This window comes from Typopeltis vanoorti, chromosome 1 (genome assembly GCF_054136105.1).
Source record: "Typopeltis vanoorti isolate ZY-2024b chromosome 1, IOZ_Tvanoo_1.0, whole genome shotgun sequence".
Lineage (NCBI taxonomy): Eukaryota > Metazoa > Arthropoda > Arachnida > Uropygi > Thelyphonidae > Typopeltis > Typopeltis vanoorti.
In genome coordinates this window covers 89505204-89531129 of record NC_143549.1, presented here as the reverse complement: position 1 = coordinate 89531129, position 25926 = coordinate 89505204, and the positions used below count along the sequence as shown (strand labels likewise).

The 25926-nt window shown below is 35.4% G+C and overlaps 1 protein-coding gene across 3 annotated transcripts in view; it reads left to right on the top strand.

Annotated features, from left to right (window-relative positions):
* The window catches only part of LOC150110190 (nuclear pore complex protein Nup93-like), a 314507-nt gene that overhangs the window by 287030 nt on the left and 1551 nt on the right, over positions 1 to 25926 (top strand). For all 3 annotated transcript variants that reach the window (XM_090392052.1, XM_090392041.1, XM_090392034.1), the window contains exons 21-23: positions 1215 to 1332; positions 12422 to 12505; positions 25753 to 25823. In XM_090392052.1, coding sequence (XP_090248178.1) covers positions 1215 to 1332; positions 12422 to 12505; positions 25753 to 25823 — 273 coding nt within the window. The remainder of the gene's footprint in view (positions 1 to 1214; positions 1333 to 12421; positions 12506 to 25752; positions 25824 to 25926) is intronic.

Genomic DNA, 25926 nt, shown 5'->3' with positions numbered 1-25926 from the left:
AGAGCTATTTATTATAATGATACAGTTCTCACAACAGAACTTAACTATCTTTACCATACTTTCTTGACCAATGGCCACAGCTCCTACAAAATATATAAAATACTACATGGCTTTCCTACTTCCCCCTTCTATTCCTATCCCCTATATCTGAAGTATATTTGAAAAGATAGCCAAAGTACTAATAAAATATAACCTTTACATCACGTCAAATTAGCAACTCTGATCTGCTCTTCTCTAACCTTTAGCATATCCTGGAGTGTATGAAATTCCCTATGATTGACTTGTCCTACTATGGACAGACAGATAAACTTTGTCTGTCCATAGTATGCCTAACGCCTTGTAGAACATAAGATTATACATTTGCTAATGTACATAAATATGGCAAGTCTAGACTGGCAGACCACTCTTTGGGCATCCCTTCCCACAGACTTAGAGAGAAGAAAACCAATGTACTATATAGAAGGCATTACAGGTTAGAAATATTATATTTAGAATCAGCAATGGCTATGAAGCATTCTCCTAACCTTAACAAGTATGGTGTGTTAATTTTCCAAAAATTTTGGAGATGTTATCCTAATATCAACTACTACACAACTGTATTACTTTTTTTTTTTTACATTAGAGGGTGCCAAATTAGGACTTGATCTTTTGGCCATTATAATATTGAATTGTTTCACTTACTCATTGTCATGTGTAAATGATGAAATATGAGCTATTTAATAAATATCTTTTTATAGTTTAGTTCATTTGGTGTTATAATGTCATTAAAATAAGTTATGAATAAAATCCAACACCTAACCTTATCTATTAGATCAAATATCAGATTTTGTTAGCTTGTTTACCTAGCTTTCTACTAGTACTTCTAAGTATAGTGACGAGTTTTTCTCTGATAATTTGAAGGCCATAATATCAGGACATTGTATTAGCCAGGGCAATGCCACAACTTGAACATAGTAATCTGTAAGATAAATCAGAATCAGGACACACCCAAAATGGCCAGTCTTCATTAACAGAACTTGGTACATGTTTTTAAGGTGGGGCAGAATACTGCTACCTTTCAAGCAGAAGCTAGTTAGATGTGTTCCACATGTGTGATAACTTTTGCATTTATTATAGTAACTTCTGAGAAAAAAGAAATTTGTTTTAATTAAAATTGTATTATCTTATTCAGCTTAGATTATTTTGTATATGCAAAATATTCTTAAATTTTCTAGATATCGAAAACATGGCCACACTGCTACTAGAGACACAACTGGTACATTTTACTTGATGTTAGATTTGATGACATTTTTTAACCAGTTTCATGCAACACAGCTGTCTGAAGCTCTTAGTGTAAGTATACTTTCAAATGAGAACTTTTGGTATTGCTTTGAGCCAAAATCTTATAATCTGTTTAACTTTCTGTGATGACATAAGCATTTTATATTAGAAATGGGATCTCTGTTTCTTATGTTTCTTTTGCATATTGTATGGAATGTGTGATTGATCTTTGCTTTTCCAGAAAGTTATGGGTTTTTGAGATTAGCGTCTTCAGTTTCTTTCAATTCATTTGCTAGTTAAAATCATATTTTCACTTTTTGTTAAGAATTACAAACTATTTTGATAACTTTCTAGGAGGTGATTTTCTGATTAATGCAAATGTGGCTGTTAGTCTTAACTTTAAGTTGAGGTTTCTGTGGCCTTGATAGATCCATGTTTTTGTGTATGGCAAGTACCATGTACAACTTTTTAGCAAGAAATTACTTTATATAATTACTAGTTTTGTACAATATTATCATACTTCAGATTAAAAAACAAATAGAAAAATGTATTCACAGAGAGATTTCTAAATTAACAACAGTCATTATTCAAATTAGACTTGAACAAGATATTGAATATCATAATGAGATGTCAGACACATTGCTCATTGTTGTAAGTGCTGTATAACTTCTCTTATAGCATAATTCATTAATATGCAGGTCTTTTGTATATGCTACACAAATAATTTAAGATGAGATCTTGGTTTTTATAACATTAGATAGGATATTGTATCATTTCACTCCTTTAAATCTACACACATAATTGTTGAATTCTATGCATGCCATTTTTGTGAGTTGCAAATTTACTTGGTGTGTTTCTTTGGTGATGTAAAATGTTAGTGATTTATTGTCCATTTTCTTTTCTACATCCGTAATTTGTTCTTTTTGATGGAATTCTCCAGATCGTCCCATCTATCTGTAACAAATTCTGCAGTACAGAAGATTTTGTACACTCCTCATTGTTTTAGTGATCTTAGCATCATGGATATTTTTTGTTGTGGACTAAAGGCAATTTTTAAGTTGTATTGTTTTAAAACTTTTTGCTATTTTATCTGCAACATTTTTTCAGTGTAAGGTAAAGAAACATCACCTTTGTAGTCATCTTGCTGTTATATATGCTCTAGAATATGTAATGACTTATTTAAGATGCTATTGATAATTCTGAGAGTTCAAAAAGAGCATGTCAAGGATGTGGATAAAAATCATAATTGGTATATCACACTACTAGAGGAAAACAAGTAAATAGGCAACTCACAAAAATGCCATATATATAATTCAGCAAGCATAGATTTAAAGGAGTGAGTGAAATATACAATATCCTATCAACTTATCAGCTCTGGATAGCATATTAAAAGATCTGCGTATTAATGAATTAGGCTATGAAGTTATACAGCAGATTGTGACAATGAGCCATGCATCTGACATCTCGTTATGGTATTCAACATCTCATTCAAGTTTAATTTGAATAATCTGCAACTTAGTTTCTAGGAACTCTTGGTATGCTTTCTTCTTTTGCACGGCTGCTTCTTTAACTTGTGTCCACTGTAGTGCTCTTATTTTTCTGTCCTTATAGAAGATTTTTCCACATGCCTCCCTAGTTGAATCAATCAATATTTTCTTAAGAGTTCTGCCACTGATATTCTAAGGTTTGATTCTGTTTTTGAACTGTTTCATTTTTCTTGAATAATGTTTGTATATAGTTAAGTCTACAGTTTACCTCTAAAAGTTGCACACCTACCTTTAATTCTTTTTTATACTTTCTTACATATTTGTTCTTTTCAATGTGATATTCATTTTTACCTTAAAACTAAGTGAAATCACTTCCAATGTCATATCTCCTGGATACGATACTTTGTATCCTTAGCCAGCATGAAGATATCAACAATAACATAGTCATTGGGACTCTCTTATTTCTTGTCTTCTTCCACATGAACTTGTGTACATGTTGGAACATGGTGGTAGTAATGATGACTAGTCTTTATTCTATCCTGAGCAGAAATCCAGCAGGTACTTATCATTTTCCCCTTTGGACAAAAGGGCAAGGCCCTTTTCTCCAAATTTTCTCAAAACATTTCTCTATGCCTAATGGGATTAATTTCCTACTCTGTTGTTTAGATCTTGAACAAGGACTACTTTATCATTTCTTTGCCAGCTGCCTGTTCCAATGACAAAAAAATTTCTCCACCTCTTCCTTCTCCACATTTCCATAACTCTACTTGATATTGCCTTCCAATCAAGAAGTTTATCTTCATCATTATTGCCTGAATATAATATCATATATTTATTATTTAGTGGGATTTACTTATTTATTACTAATGCAGTATTTCAGTAGGTGCTATTAATTCAGGATCAACAGTATTTGAATTTTTTTCAGCTTTGTTTTTCTCCAGATATCATGCAGCAAGTACCAGATGAAATCAATAATAATATATTTTTCTCACCCAAAAACCACCATCTACACCACACTCTTGTCTACAACAAACATTAGCCTGGAAGAACTATACATTTTCTTTGCCATTATATATGCAGATTTAAAAAAAAAAAAAAAAACCTAACAGTTGCAGAATATTAGTCAAAAGTTTCTTGTTGTAATCCCTTCCCCTCCAGTTTTCTGAATGTGACAGATATTTATTGCTTTTGCATTTCTTTACATTTCAGTGACAAAACTCTGTATCGAGACAAAAGATTAAACTAACTGTAAAGTATAACTGAACCTCAGGAAAACTTTCAGTAAAGTGTTTTATCTCTTTAAAAATATCTGCATAAATGAGAGTTTTAGTATTATTCAAGAGACATTGTACCTTCATTTGATTCTCCCATCAAAAAGACGTAGATATTATTATTGCATGGCCACCTCCATGAAATCCTAAGACTCATTATGGGAGACCCAACTCATTCCATATAATCACCACTCTCCAACTGAATCTAGTCCTCGCACTCTTTGTTATCCAATTTTCGGGGATAATGTCTTGTACTCAACCCCTCTAGCCAAGTGCCGAGCTATTTCTTCGCTATTAATCCTATAACACTTAAATGTTTATATCATATCCCTTCTTTTTTGCCTGTCAACCAACTTTTGCAACCCACAAACTTTCAGTCTATCACCATAGGGAGCATTTGACAGACCACTCACCATCTTGGTTACTTTCTGGATCCTCTCCACCACTTACTCATCCCTGAAGAAATCCATGTGACCAGACCTGAGCTTATTAATCCAAATGTGTCATATCAAAGCTCAAACATCTCAAATATAATAACTTGGTGTTATTATATGTTGCTGGTTGGCTGAGTGATTAGCGTATCCACTCTCCAGCCAAAAGGCTGTGGGTTCAAATCCTGCCATGGGCATCAGTGTTTGTTGATTATATGTGAAAATACTAGTGGTGTTGGGCAGTGGGTGGCATTGGTGTAGATGATGATTGATGGTAGCTGCGGTTCATTGTAGTTGGTGAAGACAGAGTTGTAGAGTACGTGCCCTCCCTCAATGAGTCTTTGGACTCCCTGAAGGTATCAGGTAGTAATAATAATAATAACAATATAATGTGACATTTACACTGTATAACTGCAGTATTTTAAACAGCTTTTCTCTTGGTGCCTTGCCATATCTTTTTCCAGATCTGCAAAACTTAAATACAGATTCTTGTTTTATTACCATGATTTTGCAACTTGTTTGACTTAAAGTGAAAATCTGATCCTTAGAAGAACATCTTGGCTGAATCCATCTTGTTCTTCTCCAAATGTTCTGTTTCATGCAGTTTATTAGCTTGCTCTCAAGTGAGTTTGCATTGATGTTACTGAGAACACTTAATAAGGAAATTCCTCTATAATACTAAGATCATGAAAGGATTTAAACATTTACACCTTTTTTTATTTATTTATTTTTATAATGAAATACAGAATGTTGAGATTTCTGCACAAATGTTCTTCATCTGTTGGAATGTCTGGGACTGTTCACATACACCTTTCCTTCGGGTAATTCCATAGGAAAAAATTGGGAGCTGTCAGATCTGGAGAACGGTGAAATTCCAAATAAAATTGCATGATTTTGATTCATTATTGGATTGCAAACTTGTCCATGATTTATTTCCCAAATGTTTCTTGGAATACTTGAAAAAAAAAAAAATTAATAATCAAAAAAGGCTATTCACATTATAAACAACCTTTTTTGACTTATGGGGTACCCTGTATAAAAAATAAAATAGATGTATGTTATTAGAGCTCTACTCGAGTCATCTGGAATTTGACCTTCTAATCACCTTTTGAATTATGCAGCCTTTACACATTTCATGATGGATTTTTCCAGCTCAAATATTGACACGTACTCCTGATTGCATTCTTCTTGAATCATTTTCTATCAGAGTTCTATAAGTTCTTATTTCATTTAACCTTCTTTCAAAGTAATTACTCCAGTCATTTATATCATTAGTTTTTTCCATGCCACCTTTGTAATATCTGATTCCTTTACAGTTCACTTTCCTCCATTTTTAAGCTCTTCCAATAGCATCTAGAGCATTTTGCACCTTTCTGATATCTTCTATATTCTTGCCCTAGTCTTCTCATGACTTTTGTTTAGCTACTTTTACACAATTTTCTTTTACTTTTCTCTCTCAGGGCATGTGCTATTAGGAATTTTGGATAGCTTCCTTCTTATCATTGATTCTCTCTCTTACTTCCTGATTTCATCCTGCATTTCTGACTTTTCTCTACTTGTATGTAGTTCAACACATTTCTCCAACTGAATCACTGTTTTCTTCTGCCACTGAGTCTCCTTGATTTGGTTATTTTCAGGCTTCAATTTTTTTTTCCTTGAATAATATTTGTACTTACAGTTTGCCTTTGAAAGCTGCTCAAAAACTTGGATTCTTTTTAAAACTTTCTTTTTTATACTCTTCTTTTTGATATTTTATCCAGTTCATCCTTCTCAAAACTTTGATCACTTCATATTTCAAATTCCCTGTGTCCTCTCTCTCTCCATCCGAATTTGTGCAATCTTTGTGTTAGAACATACTATTAGTAATGACCAATTGATGTTCTGAACAGAAATCCAGCAGGTACTTACTGTTATCATTAGCTTTGCTCTTTTCTACATTTTCCCCAAACCCATCATCATGTCTGATTTGTCTCCTATTCTGCTATTTAGATTTATAACAAGGACCAACTTTTTCTCTGTTAATTGCCTTCTCTGATTACTTAAAAAATACCTTCACCTCTTCCATAGTAGAATTGTCTGTGGAAGTAACTATAAGCACAAAATGGTCTAATTTTCCTAGTCCCCATTTTGATTGTTTTCTCACATCACTGCTTGATATTGCTTGCAATTCAAGATCATTCTTGTATTTATTATTTTGAAGAATTTCACTTGTTTTGTCTTCTTTGTTTTGGTGACATCATTTATGTCCAAGTTGTACTTTTCTAATTCTTCTGTCAGTTTGATTTCTTTCTTTCTTTCTGTACTTAAGTTAAACTTCATGATGGCCCAGTCAAACAAAGCCCTTGCTGTTTCCACTGAGTACCCTGGTTCCCTGATGAAAATATCAGGGGCTTTGTTTAACTGGACATCCATGAAAATTCATCTTGTATCATTATTGTCTTTTGGTTTAAACCAGTATGGAATAAATTTACTAAGATAATAAGCCGAAAGGCTATTTTACCGGCGAATTTGTTAATTGAAAGGGGGATGGCAAATCCCGTTCTGTTTTATAGCCGGGTCCAAAACTCGGATCAAAATCCATAGAGTTTCATGCCGAAAAAATTATCGGCAGGCCCAAGTGTAAATGATCACTTGGGTAGTACAACACCAGGGAAACTCCATGCAAAGGTGGAGCAAGCTCTGTCACTAACTTTAATATTCTCTCATAATGTAAAACCCAGCTCCTAAGAGATGTATATATATTGTTTTACATTATGAGAAGAGGTCACTACCCAGACTGGTTGCAACCTTTTTTGAGGTCTCATCAGTGAGTAGGGAGACCTGGAATATCAAGGTTTTTAAGTGAACACGAACTTGCATACCTCTACTATCGAATTGCCAAAGTGGTGCACTCCTATATTGTTAATTAATATTAATTACTAAGATAATAAGCCAAAAGGCTATTTTACCAGCGAATTTGTTAATTGAAAGGACCCGGACCCGGCTATAAAAGAGAACGGGATTTACCATCCCCCCTTTCAATTAACAAATTTGCCGGTAAAATAGCCTTTGGGCTTATTATCTTAGTAATTAACAATATAGGAGTGCACCACTTTGGCAATTCGATAGTAGGGGTATGTAAGTTCGTGTTCACTTAAAAACCTTGATATTCCAGGTCTACCTACTCACTGATGAGACCTCAAAAAAGGTTGAAACCGGTCTGGGTAGTGACAGAACTTGCTCCACCTTTGCATGGTTTTGTTACTACCCAAGTGATCATTTACACTTGGGCCTGCCGATATTGAAAGGGGGATGGTAAATCCCGTTCTGTTTTATAGCCGGGTCCGAAACTCTATGGATTTCATTCCGAGTTTCGGACCCGGCTATAAAACAGAACGGGATTTACCAACCCCCCCTTTCAATTAATGGAATAAATTTGTTTAGCTAAATTCCAAATTGCCAGTCATTTTTGTTTATTGATCATTGATTTATGCATTACTAATGAAGTGCACCATGAGAGAGGTAAGATCTCTTCCAAGTTATCTAGATTTCATCCATAAGTGATCCATTCAACATTTTAACTACTTATCTTTAAACATTTCATATATTACACTCATTATATTACATCGTCACGTCATCCTTATTAGGCACTGATTATTGTTATTATTAATTTATTATTAATTATTATTAGTTTATTATTAATTAATTATTAGGTACTAATAATTTAAGTGGTGCCAAACATAGTATGTAAGAAGATATGAAAGGTCTGTTGGAAGAAGCAAGAAAGAAATGTGAAAGAGTAAAAAATGTAGGATTACTACCTAGATATGATAGTACTGAGTTAAGAGGGGGGGGGGGGGATGATAGCAAATGATTTCACATGCAGGCTATGTAGAAGATACCTGAAAAATCTGATCCTGAAGTTCAGATTTTTCTATATTTTGCCACTTGGTCTCCAGAGTTTGGTTCTTGGTTTGAACATTTCATTCTTTCTTAAATAATATTTGTATTTGAGTTTACAATTCATTTACAAAAGCTGTTCAACTATTATTTTATTTTATTATTTTTTTTTTAAACTTTTGTATATATTTTCCTTTTGATGGTATACTAATTTTTATTCATATCCTGCTCTGCTATTGTATTCAAATCTTTAAAAGAACCAATTATTTCTTTTTCTTTGTCAGCTTACTCTCTCTGATGTCTCAAATTCATCTAATTATTTTTTGCAAAAATTTTCTGAGGGTCTGTAGAAAGGGTAGCCTGCATTTTGTTGGGTTTGGGCTAAACACACTTCTATTTTTTTTTTTTTTTTTTTTTTTTTTTTTTGTATCATGGGTCAAATATTTATATACTCTATATACATACCTACATATAACAAGAAATTGTGGGAAAAAAACAATAGAAATTGTACACTGCAGACAAGACAAAAAACTTGAAAAAGTACAAATGCAAACTACAATAGACATAACAGAATAATAGACATTTGTCATATTCACACAATTTTTGCATTATTTGGGAAATGTTATGTTGCATCATGCTTTTCATCACTTTTTTCTTTTCTCATACTTAATATTGATTGTATCTATAAAATTATATTTAAAATTTTTTGTTTAAAAATTTTGAATTTCAGTATAAATTGGTGGACCAGTTTGAGAGTGTCTAGGCCAGATTTGGACTGCAGGCTATAAGTTGGGCATGCCTGGTCTATAAGCACAATGTCTTGTTAAATTTTTCATTTTGAAATTTATTTACAACACTACTTCAAATAAGAGTAAATAAATTGACACCATACACAAATTTTATTTCGAGAAAAACAACTATGGATGTAATCATTTCCTGATAAAAGATTAATAATGTGGATGTGAGATCATGTTCATTGGGTATGATTAATATCTTGCAACCACAATTAAAATTACATCACTACCAGTTGAATGCATATAGGCTGTTATGAGAAATGAGATAAATCTCAAAATGTATACAATAAAAAATTACTGCAATATATTTAACTTAAATACAACATTAAAAAAAAAGGTAGGAAAAAGCATCAGCACTCTTTCTGAGAATTGACAAGTTGTAATAATAACAGTTAATAAATCATGTTATGATTTATTAACTGTTACTTTAATAAATTGTATAGTGTTAATGAACACTATACAGTTATTTTGCCAATTTCCATCTTCTTAAGCAAAAGTTTTAATATGCTTTATGAAAAGTCAGTTTTAATGTGATGGTCAAGAATGGGTAACCATATTACAGACAGTTCCTGGCTTAAGTAAGAGTCACATTTTGCATAATTTGAATTTAGCCCCTTAAATCCTATACATTAATCACGTCCCATTGCTTATGCACTTATAGTATGTATATGTAGTAATGCATTAACATGCTTTTAAAGTTTTCTGTTAGTTTCTTTCACAGAATTTATATTCAAATTGAATTTCAGTATGTAATTATTAATGCAGGGTAACACAATACAGTATAAATTGTATGAGAAAATAGAAAAAAAAAATTTTTTTTACTTAATTTGACCATTCAGCCTTCCATGTGAAAGTATGAAGCAGTGACTGAAACAGTCTTGTCTTTTCTCTTCATAATCTTTCATTAACAGACTAATGTGTCATCTATTCTCTTTTTTTCCCTTTTATTCTCTTTTATTTGAGCCAAGAGGCATTAGGATCAGTGCAGATAATGAAAATATATATCATGCAAACACTAAAATATAGTATAATTCATTTTGAAAGTGAGACTGAGGAAAGTCTACACATGTGTACACTTGCAGAAGAATTCCATTAGAGTCATTTGAATAAAGCAGGTGCATTAAGTAACATTTTCATAATTCACTAGTTTCCAGCTCTTTCAGGATAACTTGTGTAAGTCTGAATTTACATAAGTTGGGGACTGCCTGTAATTACAAAACGAACACCATCTTGGAATTACATCTAGTAAGTAGCTTAAAACTTTGAAGTTGTATGTCCATCCTGTACTAGTGTGGAAACACATGATTATCAGCAATACATAAAATTTTTTCAGAAGTGAATTTTTTTAATTCATGATTTCTTGAAAATAGTTTGACAAAATATGCACCCTTTCAATAGATTATGGACCTGGAGATGTTCTGTTAAAACGTATTTGTCTAGTTATCAAGATATTCCATAGCACCTTAGAAGCATTCAAAAGGCTTATGAATTACAGAAAAATGGAGATATCTCAAAGTTAATCCCAGCTTTTGTTACTTAAAACTGGATGGTAATTAGCTCCTATTTCACATTCTTTTCAAGATGAGGCTCATTCATATTCATTTGTTAACAATAATGTAACGTGTTTCTTGATGTTCCTTTTGTAATTTACCTTTGTCTTTGAACAGTGTTAACAATGACTGCATCATGTCCTGAGCAATGTTCCACCACATATTTATTTTATTATTAGCTTCACTTTTCATGCCCCCCCCCCCCCCCCAGAAAAAAGTAACTAAGTTATTTTCAGTTTAAAACGAAAAGATTGTTTCATAAGTTTTGTTCTACTGAAATTTCACTGGGTTATTTTCGTATTGGTCAAAACAAAGGACTATGAATTTTCCTTTATAGCATTAAGTCTTATGTACTGGTTTAAACTCATTATTAGGTTTAATGGAATGAATATAGCACAAAGGAAAAATAAAATACAAGTGTGTTGGATCCTGTATTTCATCTTGGTCACAGAGATATAATCTCAAAATTGTAAAAGGACACACACACAAAAACACTCAAAAAATAATAAGTGGGGGAAAAAATAGACTAAAAGCTTAACCCAACATACTGTTTGGCTAGCCTTTGCTGTTGAGCAGGAAACTTGAGGTTTCAAATCTTGGGAAGTTTAACACAGCCATATTTATTAAGATTAGGCTGGTTTAACAAACTGTAAACAGATAAAGTACAATCATGGTCTCTCCTCCTTTAGCCAATTTCTTTATGGAACAGTTTGAAAATTTTGTCCTTGATGCTGCAATTTTCAAACTGTCTATCTGGCTTAGATATATTGATGTGTTCTCTGTTTGGCCACATGACTCAGACATTTGGACTCCTTCCTTCTCCACCTCAACAACCAGCACCCCAGAATCCACTTTACCATGGAAAGAGAAAATAATAATAATAGCATGCCTTTTCTTGGATACTCTAATCACTCGGCTTCCTGGTGGCATGGCACCCTTTCTTTCTCAATTTACAGAAAGTCCACCCACACGTGTAGATATATACATAAATTTTCCATCTCCCTCACCAGTATGGTACTATCAAAACTCGAGTCAACAGTGCCTCCAACCTCTGTTATTTTTCAGGAAATAACATCAGGGGGATCACAGAAAAGTATGGGCACTAATACTGAGCAAATGAGGCTGAAGAAAGGCAACCAAAGTTGGGCCTACTGGCACCCTCTGTGGGTTAGATTGAGTGGTCTTGGCTGTTGGGCTGAAGATCTGAGGATGAGTGCTTCCCAAATTTTGGGCAGTCTCATGCACCCATATTTGTTGAGGTTTGGAAAGTTTTTCAGGGCAGAGGCAGATTTGAGAAATAGCTTCTCATGTTTGTATTTGCTATGGTGTAATAGAGTGACTTTTTTCTAGCATATTGTGGTGGGTGTCCAAAGCATCTGAAACTGGCTGCTCTTATCTATTCCCCTAAGGATCCACTCATTCTATTCTCTGTTCTAGCTGTTTACAAGGTTCCTTGTTCTTGCAAATTATCTTAGTATTGTTAAACTGGAAGATCTGCCTAGAAGAACACAATAAATATATCTGCTGCCATAACTGGTCAGTCTGGTCTAGCTGACCATGATTTTGGATACCTTGCATACAATGAAACCTAATAATGAGTAAGACATTTTCCTATTAAAATGTGTAGATTGGTCAGGTGAGTTCAAAACATTGATATACATTGGTATTTGGAACTTGCTTTTATTTTTATACTTATAAATAATGAAATAATTGTGGTATTTCAATTTTTTTTATTTAATTGATGTTTAGACAATTCAGAGGCTAAATATATTGCCATTTCAAGAAGATCAGGTAGAGCAGAAGGTTAATGCATTCTCTCAATATGCTGAAGAGGTAAATTTATGTCAATAATAAAAATACATTTATTCATTTATTGCTGAAGTTTTTTAAAGGACATGTCAAGCACTGTAAGAGTAGAGACAATTCAATTTATTTATTTTCATTTTGATGCATATTTCTAGTTTTGATTTAGCTACAGACTTCAAAATCTGTGATATTGTAGTAATTCATTGCTGTAGCAGGCCATTAATTTTAACGCACATTAAGAGAAAGATAACAAATCTTTTGTCCAGTATTTTGCTTAAGAGTAACTGATGCATTGTCAGGCATAAAGATAATACGATAAACAAAATTGAATAAATGCATAGGATATCAAGCATGCATTCACATGTTTTGACTGCGTAGATGACTTTTGATTAATACATGGAATTAGTTTCCCAGAGGTTTGGAAATTATTTTACATCCATGCTGGGTGCCCTGATAGTTGTCAGAGGAGCACAAGGCAACACACATTGGGATGTGTTTGGAGAATCTATTGTGATACAGTGACAAAGGCAAGGATTTTCTTTATTATTATTATTATTATTATTATTATTACGGGTATCTCCATGGAGTCAGTAGACTCATCGCGGGAGACCCAAACTAGCAAAACAATATCTGTCATATCTCTTCTTGAATTCATTTACAGATGAAGAGCTCACAACAAAGTCAGGCAATGAATTCCACTCATTCACCACCCTCCAGGCAAAAAACCTTGTTCTGACACCTTTGTTAACCACACTCTTCTTTAATTTCCAGAGATGACCTCTTGTTCTTCCATCACTATCACACAGCTGAAACATTTCCCCTGCATCAATCCTATAAAAACCTTTTAGTAATTTAAATGTTTCTATCATATCCCCTCTTCTTCGCCTATCAACCAACCTCTGCAATCCACAAGCTCTCAATCTATCAATGTAGGGAGCATTTTTTATATCACTCACCAACTTGGTCACTCTTCTCTGAACCCTCTCCACAGCCTCCTCATCTCCAAGGAATCCAGGTGACCAGACCTGAGCACAGTAATCCAAATGTGGAAGTATCAATGCTTTATAAAGGGGAATAATAACCTCCTTATCTCTGGATGTCAGTGTGTTCCTCAACAACCAAGTAATCCTATGTGCAATCTTGGACACCTTAGCAATGTGTCCTCTGAACTTCATCTCCCTATCTACCAATACCCCTAAGTCCCTAGCCTCATCAATCTCTTGGAGTACCTTTCCATCGATGTAGTACACAGCTGGTAATCTTTTAATCCCAAAATGCATGACTTTACACTTTTCCACATTGAACTGACATCCATTTTCTTTTGCCCATTTTACCAGCTTATTTAAATCCTCCTGCAAACTTTCAACATCAGCTTGATTTTTTATTGCACTACACAACTTTGCATCATCAGCAAACAACTGAATATCTCCCTTTAAGCCGTTTCCTATATCATTTATATACAAATTAAACAACATTGGCCCAAGCACAGAGCCCTGAGGCACACCACTGGTCACCTGCCTCATTCTGGACTCGGCTCCTCCATACACCACCTTATGGTATCTCTCCCTGAGCGATTCTCCTATCCATATCACCAATTTAATATCCATTCCCATCTGCTCCAATTTGCGTAACAGTGTTCTATGGGGTATCCTGTCAAAAGCCTTAGCAAAATCCAGAAGTACCACTGTGTAGCCAGTTCCTTTGTCCAACTCTGATGTTATTCTATTATGAATAGTTAATAGATTGCTAAGGCAGGATCTACCTTTAACAAAACCATGTTGGCCTCTATAGAGTATCATATCCTGATCCACCCATTCTTGAATTTTGTCTTTAACCAACTTTTCCAATACTTTTACCACTACTCCTGAGATGGTGATTGGTCTGTAATTCAATACCGCAGTTTTAGAGCCACCCTTATGCAAAGGAACCACTTTGCCTAACTTCCACTCCCTAGGGACCATACCAGAGTTCAAACTTAAATTAAATATCCAGGTAAGAGGGGTTGACAATTCATTTGCACATTCACGCAACACCCGAGCTGATATTCCATCTAAGCCTACCGCAGTGTTTGCATTTAAGTTTTGCAATATATTTAATACTTCTGATTCTTTAGCTTCAATTCTCACATTAGGTATTGCTATAGGTATAGAGATATCCTCACTTGGGTGATAGACTTTTGAGAAGTGATCACTCAGTAACTCGACTATTACATCTGATTTTGTCACCTCAATACCATCAGCACCCACTAAGGTTATCCTTCCGAAGTCATTCTTCCTCTTACTTGCCACATAGCGGAAGAACTCTTTGGGATTACCCTTGATCTCTTTGGCTAAGGTCTTCTCATAATCTGATTTAGCTTTTCTTACTATGCTGGTAACCTTCCTAGCTTGAGCCTTGTACTGCTCATGGGTGTTCTGATCGCCCTTCTCCTTGTAAATTCTCCATAACATTTTCTTTTTTTGCAGTTCAAGCTTGATACTACTGCTCATCCATCTAATGCCTGCCTTGTTTGACCTCCTGGCCATGGGGACACAATCTGATATTGCTTTCCTCAGATACCCGCTGATTTTATCCCAAGCACTGCTAACATCTTTCCCTTGCAATATGTTCTGCCATGGGATGGCTGCAAGCCCACTCCGAAGCTTGTTATAATTGCCTAACCTGTAGTTCCGTACATACCCCTTCTTAATAGAAAAATCCACAGATTTTGCAACCTCCCAAGTCAATACCACATGATCGCTTTCACCAACTGGAGGTAACGAGGACACCTTACTTATGCATATAACCTCTGAACCAATAACCAGGTCCAACACTCTCACACCACGTGTCCCTTCAGTTACGTGCTATTTCAAGTAATTATCTCGTAGAAGATGTATGAACTCCATTTCCTTTTTGCTACGTGATATTTCCTCCTTCCAATTGATATCACCATAATTAAAATCCCCCATAATAATCACTAAGCCTTCACTCATTCCACTAAGTTGCTGATGCATGAATTCAATATCTCCCCCCGTACTCCCTGGCCTATAGCAGCATCCAACTGTATATTTGGTTGCGTTGGTCACTATTTCGCACCAGACTGCCTCAAATGAACTCTCATTTACATGTCTATCATCATGATGAAACATGGATATCAGATGGATATCAAATATCAGATGAAACATGGATTCATCACTTTACCCCAGAGAGTAAACATGATTCCATGACCTGGAAACATCCACAATCTCCTTGCCCAAAAAATTTCAAACTGTTCCCACTGTCCGAAAAGTTATGGCCACAGTGTTCTGGGATTGCCAAGGTGTTCTCTTTGCGGACTTCTTGCCAAAGGGTGGAACAATCAATGTAGAGCTTTACTGTGTAACATTGGACAAACTGGCATTCAAATGAAGGACAAACAAAGCTAGCATTCAATGCAAACGACCAGGACTTCTGACAAGTAGCATGATTTTGTTGCATGAAAACGCTACTCCACACACACACTGTGCAACCCCTCATGAGTGGTTGCACTGTAATTGTTGGAAAACTCTGTCACATCTCCCCTACACCTCAGACTTACTGCCTTCATACTTCCATTTGTTCGCCCCCCCCCCCCCCTCAAGAAACACCTTTCTGGGTGGCATCTACAGATGAGGAAGTTCATCAGGCGGTGAAATGTTGGTTACGTAGTCGGTGTATGGATAAACTGATCTATCATTCATGACGAATGCATCAAGGAATTTGGAGACTTTACAGAGAAGCAGTGCATGTTTTCACTTATTTCTTGGTGTATAATATCGACTTCTTATTATTAAACATCCTTGATGAAAATAATGTATTACCTTACTGTTTGGAAACCCCTTGTATAACATTTGGATGCTATTGAAATAACACAGCCATGACTCTTAAATTTTTCATATATTTTATCTGTATGGCTGTTTGAATGGTTAAGTGAAGCTAATTTGCCCTTTAGGTCTACCTGGTATAATCAGTAACTGGCATATATATAGAATACAGTTCCAGTGTAAACTCCCATATTTTGGATAGTCTGGAGGATCTGCAGAAAAATGGAGAGGAGAACACCAGAATTCTAAACTTATGAACCATATACACAAAGGAATTAGCAAACTATTTGCTAGATAACAAACCTTGCATGCAGTTAGTCGGAGAAACATTGTTATCCAAAGAAACTAATTCAAAAAAGTGATACGTTATGCTGGAAATTTGCTTGCACTTTACAGAAGACTCCTAACAGAACAAGTGTGGATGTAAGAAAAATTTCCAGACATCTGGGTGACTAATTCTGTGTGTGTGTGTGTGTGTGTGTGTGTGTGTGTGTGTGAAAAGTTGCCTTTGGTTGTGTCCAAAGGGCATAGTCAGAATATCAAGCGAGTATTTAAATAAATTATGTTCTTATTCAAATTACTTTATTTCCCAAGTTATCTCTATCCTTCACAATGTCTCCATTATTACTGCTAGGCAAAATGCAAATATTGCATTCAAATATTCAATAAATAAGACATCCTGAAATATCTTTTAGATGTGCAGATAAATCCCATTGTGTTAGGAATAATGGCCTGTCACAGCCTTGGCTTCTTTGATTAATGCTTTTATACAGTAGTTAATCATGTCAGGACATTCTTGCATGTTCATTTCTTCAGTGTTACACATAAAATAAAAAAAAAAACATAAATCGTATAAAGATATTAACTGGGATATATTTTCTGGGTTTCAGACTAGCATCTTCAGAGCACTACTACTACTTAAGTACAAACATGACAATGAATAAATTAAATAGTTCAAATAATAACAGACAAAAGACCTAATGTCTCTAAATTAGCATCCTCCACAACTGTATAGAAGTTTTTATAATTGAAGTTGATCTTAAACTGACTTTCTCCTGAATCATTGGTAGATTAATGCAGCCATACTTGTTAAGGTTAGGAGAGTGCTTCATGACCATTGCTGACTATAAAAAAAAGGTCTCTCCAACTTGTAACAATTTCTAGCATGCTGGTTTCCATCCAACTGATCCCATGTGAAGAAAGTGTCCAAAGCATGGTCTGCCATTTCTTACCTGCCAGTATGATGGTAGGGAATGTATTTCTTGAAAGCAGATAACAGATCTTGTTTATCCATAGTAGGCCAACTTCAATCACAGGGTACTCCGGAGTGTAATAGGATCAAGTTTGATCTTAGGTGAGCAGATCAGGGTTGCTAATTTGCAATGTGGTTTGAATGTGGTGTGAAGGTTACATTTCTTCAGTATTTCTGATTTGTATGAGCCACCACCATTGGTCAAAAAGTGTGGCAAAGGTAGCTCTTTTGCAAGGGCTGCATCAGTCAAGTAGCCCTGGCGTTGAGTTAACATTTTGAGGTTTCCATACTTTGGGCTTGTTAATGATGAGTGATTAGTGTCAAGAAAGGGTAGAGTTATCTGATTATTTTTCTAATGTAAAATGTATTTTAGGCTATTAACTGTTTACGGGACATACGAAGGAATCCGAAGTGTCCTTCCCATGATGCAAAATAGCAAATACATCATCTGCATATCACAACCAGATTAAAGCTTTGAAAGCAGCTCTGGTAAGTACTTTGTTCTCGAAATGCTGTGTGGCAACCATTGGCCAAGTAGGGGAGGACCCATTCCAGTCATTAAGTTGTTTGCAGATGCTTCCTTGTCAAGTAAATAACTGTATGTGTAGTAAATTTGAATAATTCAAAAATATTGGGGGGGGGTGAGTTTAACTTAATTTAAGCATGGCCTTCCTTCTATAATTAGAAAGGAAGATCTGTTAACATCCACCGTTGAGATCACAAGAAATACATCTATTACCATCATTATGGAAAGTTAAGAGTAGCAGACCATGCTTTGGTCACTATCTCACACAGTATTAGATGTGGCAACCTTAGCATACTATATAGAAGTCATTACAATTCAGAGACTGTTTCTAGAGTTAGCAGTGGCTATGAAGCACTCTTCTGGCCTCAACAAGTATGGCTGCATTAATCTGCCAGAAATTTGGAAACCAGTTGATTTAAGATAAATATCGGTTTAACAACTGTAAAAACTTCTATACTGAAGCACAAATTCAAGAAAACTTAAGCAGGTGGATGTGTGTGTGTGTGAAGGCACTCATTAGGTGAGTGTGAGAATGGCCAAGTGCTGAATCTAGTCTCTCAAGGAAAAATATTGAATAATAAGGTAGTCAATTCAGGAAATAAAGGTGGCTGGAGCCAGCTTAAAGGAACATTGCATTTTCTGTATACTAATGCTAGAAGTATCACAAACAAGAGAGAGGAAGTTTTGGCATCGGTTACTGCAACTTGCCAAAAAGTTATAGGCATGTGAGACTTGGCTAATAGCAGATGATGTAGCTACAGGGATAGAATGCGAAGGGTTTAGTATTTTCAGGGAAGGGGTACTGCTGATTACAGCATATGAACTGCAGTTTAAAAGAATAGGAGATAGTGGGAGAGTGGCTGTTCATTTGATACGGTATATTGTAAAATTAAAGCCAATAAGTCAAAATATATGGCTGGTGCCTCCTATAGGCCAGGAGTTCCCAGGGATGACCTAGAAGACATGCATCAGCAAATTAGTACAATGAATGCAAGTGTTGAATGATTATTATGGGGGCGGGGCTTCAACTATGGAGATATAGATTGGAAACAAGATTATATAGAAGGAAGGAAATGGAATTTATCCACCTACTGAGAGACTGCTTGAGGCAACATTTGTGGATGGGAATCGGTTGAGAGAGTTTTGGACCTGGTTGTAAGATCCGAAGAGCTATCCATAACCAAGGTGGCTACACTGCATCTGATTGGGAAAGTGACCATGTGGTCTTGACTTGGGAGATTGCAAAACATGAGGAGTATTCTGTCAAGAAGGGGTACATGTGGCACTACAAGGCAAAAGATACTGACAAGCTTAGGAGAAAACTTGAAGCTGTGCCATGGCTTTATGCCATAGCACAGCTTCAAGTTTTCTCTTAATTTAATATTAAATTGTATACCTAAGGTAAGTAGGGTAAATCAGGTAGGAGTTAGATGGATAAGTAGTATCGTTAAGCATAAGCTGCAAAAAAAAAAAAAAAAAAAAAAAAAAAAAAAAAAAAAAAGAAGAAGAAGAGAAAGATTGTTGGAAGGTATATAAGGAGAAAGATTACCAGCAAGCTTGTGAACAGTACAAGAGTCAGGCAAGAAAGGTCATCATTATGGTAAAGAAGGCAAAATCCAATTAAGCAGAGTGGATATATAAGGAGAAAGGTGAACAGTACAAGGCTCAGGGAAAAAGGTGACCTGTATGGTAAGGAAGGCAAAATCAGATTATCAAAAGAAACTAGCCCAGCAGGCCAAAGGAATCCCATAGAGTTCTTTCTTATGTAGTAAGAGGAAGAATAACTATGGAAGAATAATCTTAATGAGTGCTGATGGTGACAAGGTGACAGAAGTATATGAAATAGTTGAATTACTAAGTGACCATTTTGCAAGAGTATATCATCCATGCTGTGACATGTGACAGATTGGTGTGGAAATAGAGGCAGGTGAATTGGAAATTCTTAGGATATTTCAGAATCTCCATATAAATACAGCTGTGGAATTAGATAGGATATCAGCTTGCATTTTGTGCAAGGGAACTGGCAATGCCTCTGACTGGGCTCTTTAATTTAAGTCTCAGTTCTGGTAGAGTTCCAAGGGATTGGAAAGAGGGCAACATAATTCCTTTACCTAAAGGAGGTTCTAAGACTGCAGTAGCAAATTATAGACCAATCAGTATTTTAGGAGTGGTGGTTAAAGTACTGGAAAAATTGGACAAAAAGAGACTTCAAGGATGGGTGGATAAAAATAATACTCTGAGGGGTAACATAGGTTTTTGAAGGGTTGCTCATGACTTAGTAATTTACTAACTTTTTATAATAGAGTGACAGCTAGTTGGGTAAAGGAATTGGCTACGTAATGATTCTGCTGGAATTTTGAAAGGCATTTTAACAGAATATCACCTTGAACTATGTTACACAAATGAGAACAAATGGGGATGGATATAACACTTGTTATGTGAATAAGAGGATGGCTGATGGACAAATATAAAAGTGGTATATGAAGGAACAGATTCCAGGATTAAGCAGGTGTGCTGAAAGGTAAGGAAAGACAAAAGCAGATTAGTGGTCCATGGTGGGATCACCACTATTTAATTTGTACATAAATTATTGAAACCCAGAAAATTATGCAATGTAGCTTGTAGCTGACACGTTTTTCATTGGTCTTCTCTTTAATTTATTTGATCATACAGAAGATGAAAATTCCTTCCCTTCTTATTCATCCCTTAGGGCAGGTAGAGTCCCCTAATGAGGGGTTTACAACAAATTGATGCAGCTGGCTCGTCATTCCTCTGCTGCTTCCACTAAGGGCAGGTATTCATGACGCTAGATCCATTGTGTGTTCACACCATGTTTGTGTGTCCCTCAGAACAGGCCAGTTTGCCTGTTCTGAGGAAGGGACAAAAAAAAAAAAAAAAAAAAAAAAAAAAAAAAAAAAAAAAACGAGTTTCTGTGTGAAAAAACCTTCTACCTCCATATGAGACCAGATAATTTTGACTAAATCACTTTTAGGCAAAAGGGACCAGAGAAAGGCCACTTATGTCATGAATAGGATTACTACCCATGTCTTTCCAACCAAAGGACCGTCTATACCAAACTGAGCTGCAGAGGCTCTGATGCAAAATTAGGTAAAGTAATAGTTAATCAATACTATGTGGAGAGCTTGTAGGATGATTTAAATAGGTTGTCACTATGGACAAAATGGGTGTCAGTTTGATGTGGAGAAATGTAAAGTTATGCATTTTGGGATTAATCAGTTACAAGCTGTGTATCATGTTGATGGAACTTTACTCCAGGAAATAGATGAACCTCGGAATTTAGGAGTGGTGGTAGACAGAGTTGAAGTATAGAGGGCATATTACTAAGATTGCTAAGGTAGCTCATAAGGTTACTTGGCTATTAAAGAACATACTAACAATTAGAGATAAGAAAGTTATTTCTCTTTATAAGGCCTCTTGATACATCCACATCTAGTTTACTTGGTTCAGGTCTGGCCTCCTGGATTTCTTGGGGATGAGGAAGTGATGGAGAGGATTCAGTGAGTGAACAAGATGGTGAGTGGTCTGTGGAATGTTTCCTATGAGGATAGATTGAGGGTGTGTGTGTGTGGATTGTAGAAGTTGATTGATAGTGAAAAAAATGGAATGAATGTGATAGAAACATAAGTTACTTAAAGGGTTTTATAGCATTGATGCATTGGAAATGTTTCAGCACTTGACTAGAGGGTGCAGATCAAGGCCATTCCTGGAAGTCGAGTAAAGGTGTGGTTAGTGTGAGGGCTAGAGTTTTTGCTTGTGTGTGTGTGTGTGTGTGTGGATTGTAGAAGTTGATTGATAGTGAAAAAAATGGAATGAATGTGATAGAAACATAAGTTACTTAAAGGGTTTTATAGCATTGATGCATTGGAAATGTTTCAGCACTTGACTAGAGGGTGCAGATCAAGGCCATTCCTGGAAGTCGAGTAAAGGTGTGGTTAGTGTGAGGGCTAGTTTTTGCTTGTGTGTGTGTGTGTGGATTGTAGAAGTTGATTGATAGAGAAAAAAATGGAATGAATGTGATAGAAACATAAGTTACTTAAAGGGTTTTATAGCATTGGAAATGTTTCAGCACTTGACTAGAGGGTGCAGATCAAGGCCATTCCTGGAAGTCGAGTAAAGGTGTGGTTAGTGTGAGGGCTAGAGTTTTTGCTTGGAGAGTTATGAATGAATAGAATGGTTTCCAGGGTCAGTTTTGTGTGTTCTGTCTGTTAATGGGTTCAAGGAGAAGTATGACAGATTATGTAGACAGTTTGGGTCTCCTGAGGTGAGTCTTTGTACTTATGGAAGTACCCGTACAATAATAATATACAACCTCTTTGTGTGTGCCAAATTAGGACTTCAATTCTTTTTTTTTTTTTTTTTTTTCATTATAATTTAAACTTTTATTTACTTACTGTTATATTTATACTATAACTAGTAGTTGTAATCTATGTAAATAACTGATTACGGGTTTATTATTTATCATAAATAAAGAATTTTCGCATTTGTTTTTTTTTTTTTTTTTGGCTGAAATTATCCCTATTATGAGAAATAGCACATTTCTCCACATTCTGTAGTAGCCAGTAGTTTATTAATTAGTATTATTAATACTATCTCGTTTAAATTTGTAATTAGGACCTTAATATATTTTAGACTGTGCCACTTTATATTATGTCAAGATTCCCTTGACACAAGTATGAAAATTCTGCGTTAAATAATAAATCCGTGGTTAATCATTATTTATTTAGTTATGGCTTTACATTCCCATTTTTCATGTAGTCATACTCTGAAGATGCTGATTTGAAACCCAGAAAATTATGCACTGTAGCTTGTAGCTGACACGTTTTTCATTGGTCTTCTCTTTAATTTATTTGATCATACAGATGATGAAAATTCTGTGTTAAATCTCATGAGAAGAATGAAAATGCATTTATTGAGCTGTTGCAGGACAACTTCCTCAAGCAGCATGTGATAGAAGGACTAATCTAACACTCTTTGAACTCAAGGTCAAAGAGTGTTAGATTTGATTATAGGGTCAGAGGGGTGTTTCAGTTATTCTGCCTCTGGTTGGTGACAGTGATCATGCGGCACTCGCTTGGGAAGTGACTAAGCTTATGAATATTCCATTCAGAAAAGGTTATATGCTGAACTACAAAGCAGGAAATTATGACCAACTGAGAAGTATACTGAGTTCAGTGGAATGGGATCAGTTGCTGGATGGAAAGAATATTGATAGTGCATGAGAAGCATTTAAACAATACTTAAATGATGCGATATCAGAATGTGTCCCAAGAGTTCGAAGAATAAATACAGTAGGAGTCAAACGGATGTTTAATCTTATTAAGCAAGAAATTCGTAAGAAAAGGACGTTGTGGAAGGAATACTGTTTGCATAAGGATGACGTCCGTTATGAATGTTATAAGCAGCAGGCTAGAATAGTCGCAACTATTGTATGTAAAGCAAAGTCTGAGTATGTAAAGAAACTAGCTCTGCTTGCTAAAGACAATTCACAAGAATTCTATCAATATGCTGCAAGTAAAAGAAAGAATGAATATGAAAGAATAACTCTTCTAAATCCAGATGCAGAAGAGGTTGTTCAGTTAATGAGTGCCCATTTCGTTAAAAGCTATCAACTTGGTGAGCGCAACATTGAGCTCACCGTTACCTCTTCACTAGATGAAGAAATGCAGTTGTGTGAGGCTGAGGTATTAGAGCTGTTATTAGAGCACAAACTGAATAAGAATTCAGCAATAGGGACTGATGGAATATCAGCACATGTGCTAAAAGAGTGTTCAGCTGAACTGGCCATTCCTTTGACCAGGATGTTTAATATTAGTCTCAGAACAGGGAAGATTCTGCAGGAATGGAAAGAATGTATAGTAATTTCCATTGTACAAGGGTGGTGCAAAGACCGATATATCTAACTATTGACCAATTAGTATCTCAGGAGTGGTGGTGAAGATTTTGGAAAAATTGGTTAGAGCTTGCGTTCAGAAATAACAGTGAATCTCTACTTTGCAATAAACAACATGAATTTACTAAGGGAAGGTCATGTTTTATCAACATGCTCACATTCTATAACAATGTTACCATTGAACTAGACAAGGGGAATGAATACACCATGATACTTTTGGATTTTGTTAAGGCTTTTGACAGAATACAGCATGGTAGACTTGCATAAATTGGAGAAAATGGGTTTGAGTTATAGAATATTAGCATGGATGAGAGAATGGCTGACTGACAGATATCAAAAAGTGGTATAGGGGGGGGGGGGTGAGTCTGCAAGGTTTAAGGTAACAAGTGGTGTACCACAAGGATCAGTGCTTGGTCCACTGTTATTCAATCTATACATTAATGATATTGGGAAGGATTTGACAAAGACATACACCTATTCGCTGATGATGCAAAGATAGGTAGGGGTAATCAGGAATGCTGCTGATATGCAGTACTTGCAGAATGATTTGAATAGGCTGGAATTGTGGGCATGGGAAAATGGGTGTCAGTTCAATGTCAGTGAATGTAAAGTCATTCACTTCAGCATGATTACATATCCAGTGTTGTATTATATTGATGGGATTAGGCTAGAAGAAACTGATGAGGAAGATAGGAAGTTGAAGTTTAGGGGCCATGTGGCAAAGATTACAAATTCAACTCAAAAGATAATTGCAATGCTGAAACAGATGTTCACATGTAAAGATAAGGATGTTATTTTGCCTCTTTACAAGGCCTTGATAAGACCTCACTTGGAGTATTGTGCACAGGTCTGGTCTCCTGGTTTTGGAGAGAGTACAAAGGAGAGTGTTAAAAATATTAGGATTGTGGAATACTGATTATTAAGACAGATTTAGAATTTGTAGACTGCAGACACTACCAAACAGGAGAAAGAGGGGCGATATGATTGAGACTTACAAACTTTTGAAAGGATCATACAAGATTTCAATTGATGGAATTTTTGAATTTTTGGAGGGTAGGGATAGAACAAGAGGGCATCCTTGGAAGCTGAGAATGAAGGCTGCCAAGATGGGTGTGAGGAGTAGGTTTTTCTCTCAGAGGGCAGTGCATGATTGGAATGGATTGCCATTGGATGTTGTGAGTGCAAGCAGTGTGAATGAATTCAAGAATAAGTATGATAGCTGGTGTGTGTGTAGTATGTGGCCTCCCTTGATGAGTCTCTGACTCCCTGAAGGTCTCTCTTAATAATAATAATGATAATAATAATTTATTGTATTTCGTGCTGTAATACAAATAATAGAGTGAACGAGAGATGAATATGTACAACACCTTAGCCTATCTCCAAGGTTGATTTTTAATTTTATGAAGGCTTTCATTTAACAATCTCTTGGTCTGTTACCTAAGGTAGTAGTAATTGTATTCTAGTTACTTCTCACTATAGTAAACCCACAGGGACCAAAGGAATAGCTTATTATAATGGAAGATTTGCCATAATGAAATACTTTCAAACAATGATACTTTGTCCACGATTTTTAGGTAGTTTGTCACAGTGAGTCAGCTTGCTATAATGGTAGTAATAATAGTTTGCTTGTACTTGGCAGTGACACACAGATATGCTTTTTTTTTTTATCTCTCAAGTGTTATTATAATAATTATTTTGAAAATACACTTAATGTTTTAATGTTAATACACTATTGTTTTTTCTACTTGTTAAAAATGTTTATAGGTGCGACGTACTTTACCTGACATTTTGCTGGCCACCATGAACATTTTGTTCTCTCAGTACAAATCAGCAAAGTGAGTATTAATACTTTGAATGTATCCTAAAATTCATTGTATAGTTAATGAAAATCATACACAAGATGTTAATAAAAATTGCTAATTAATTGCATATACACTA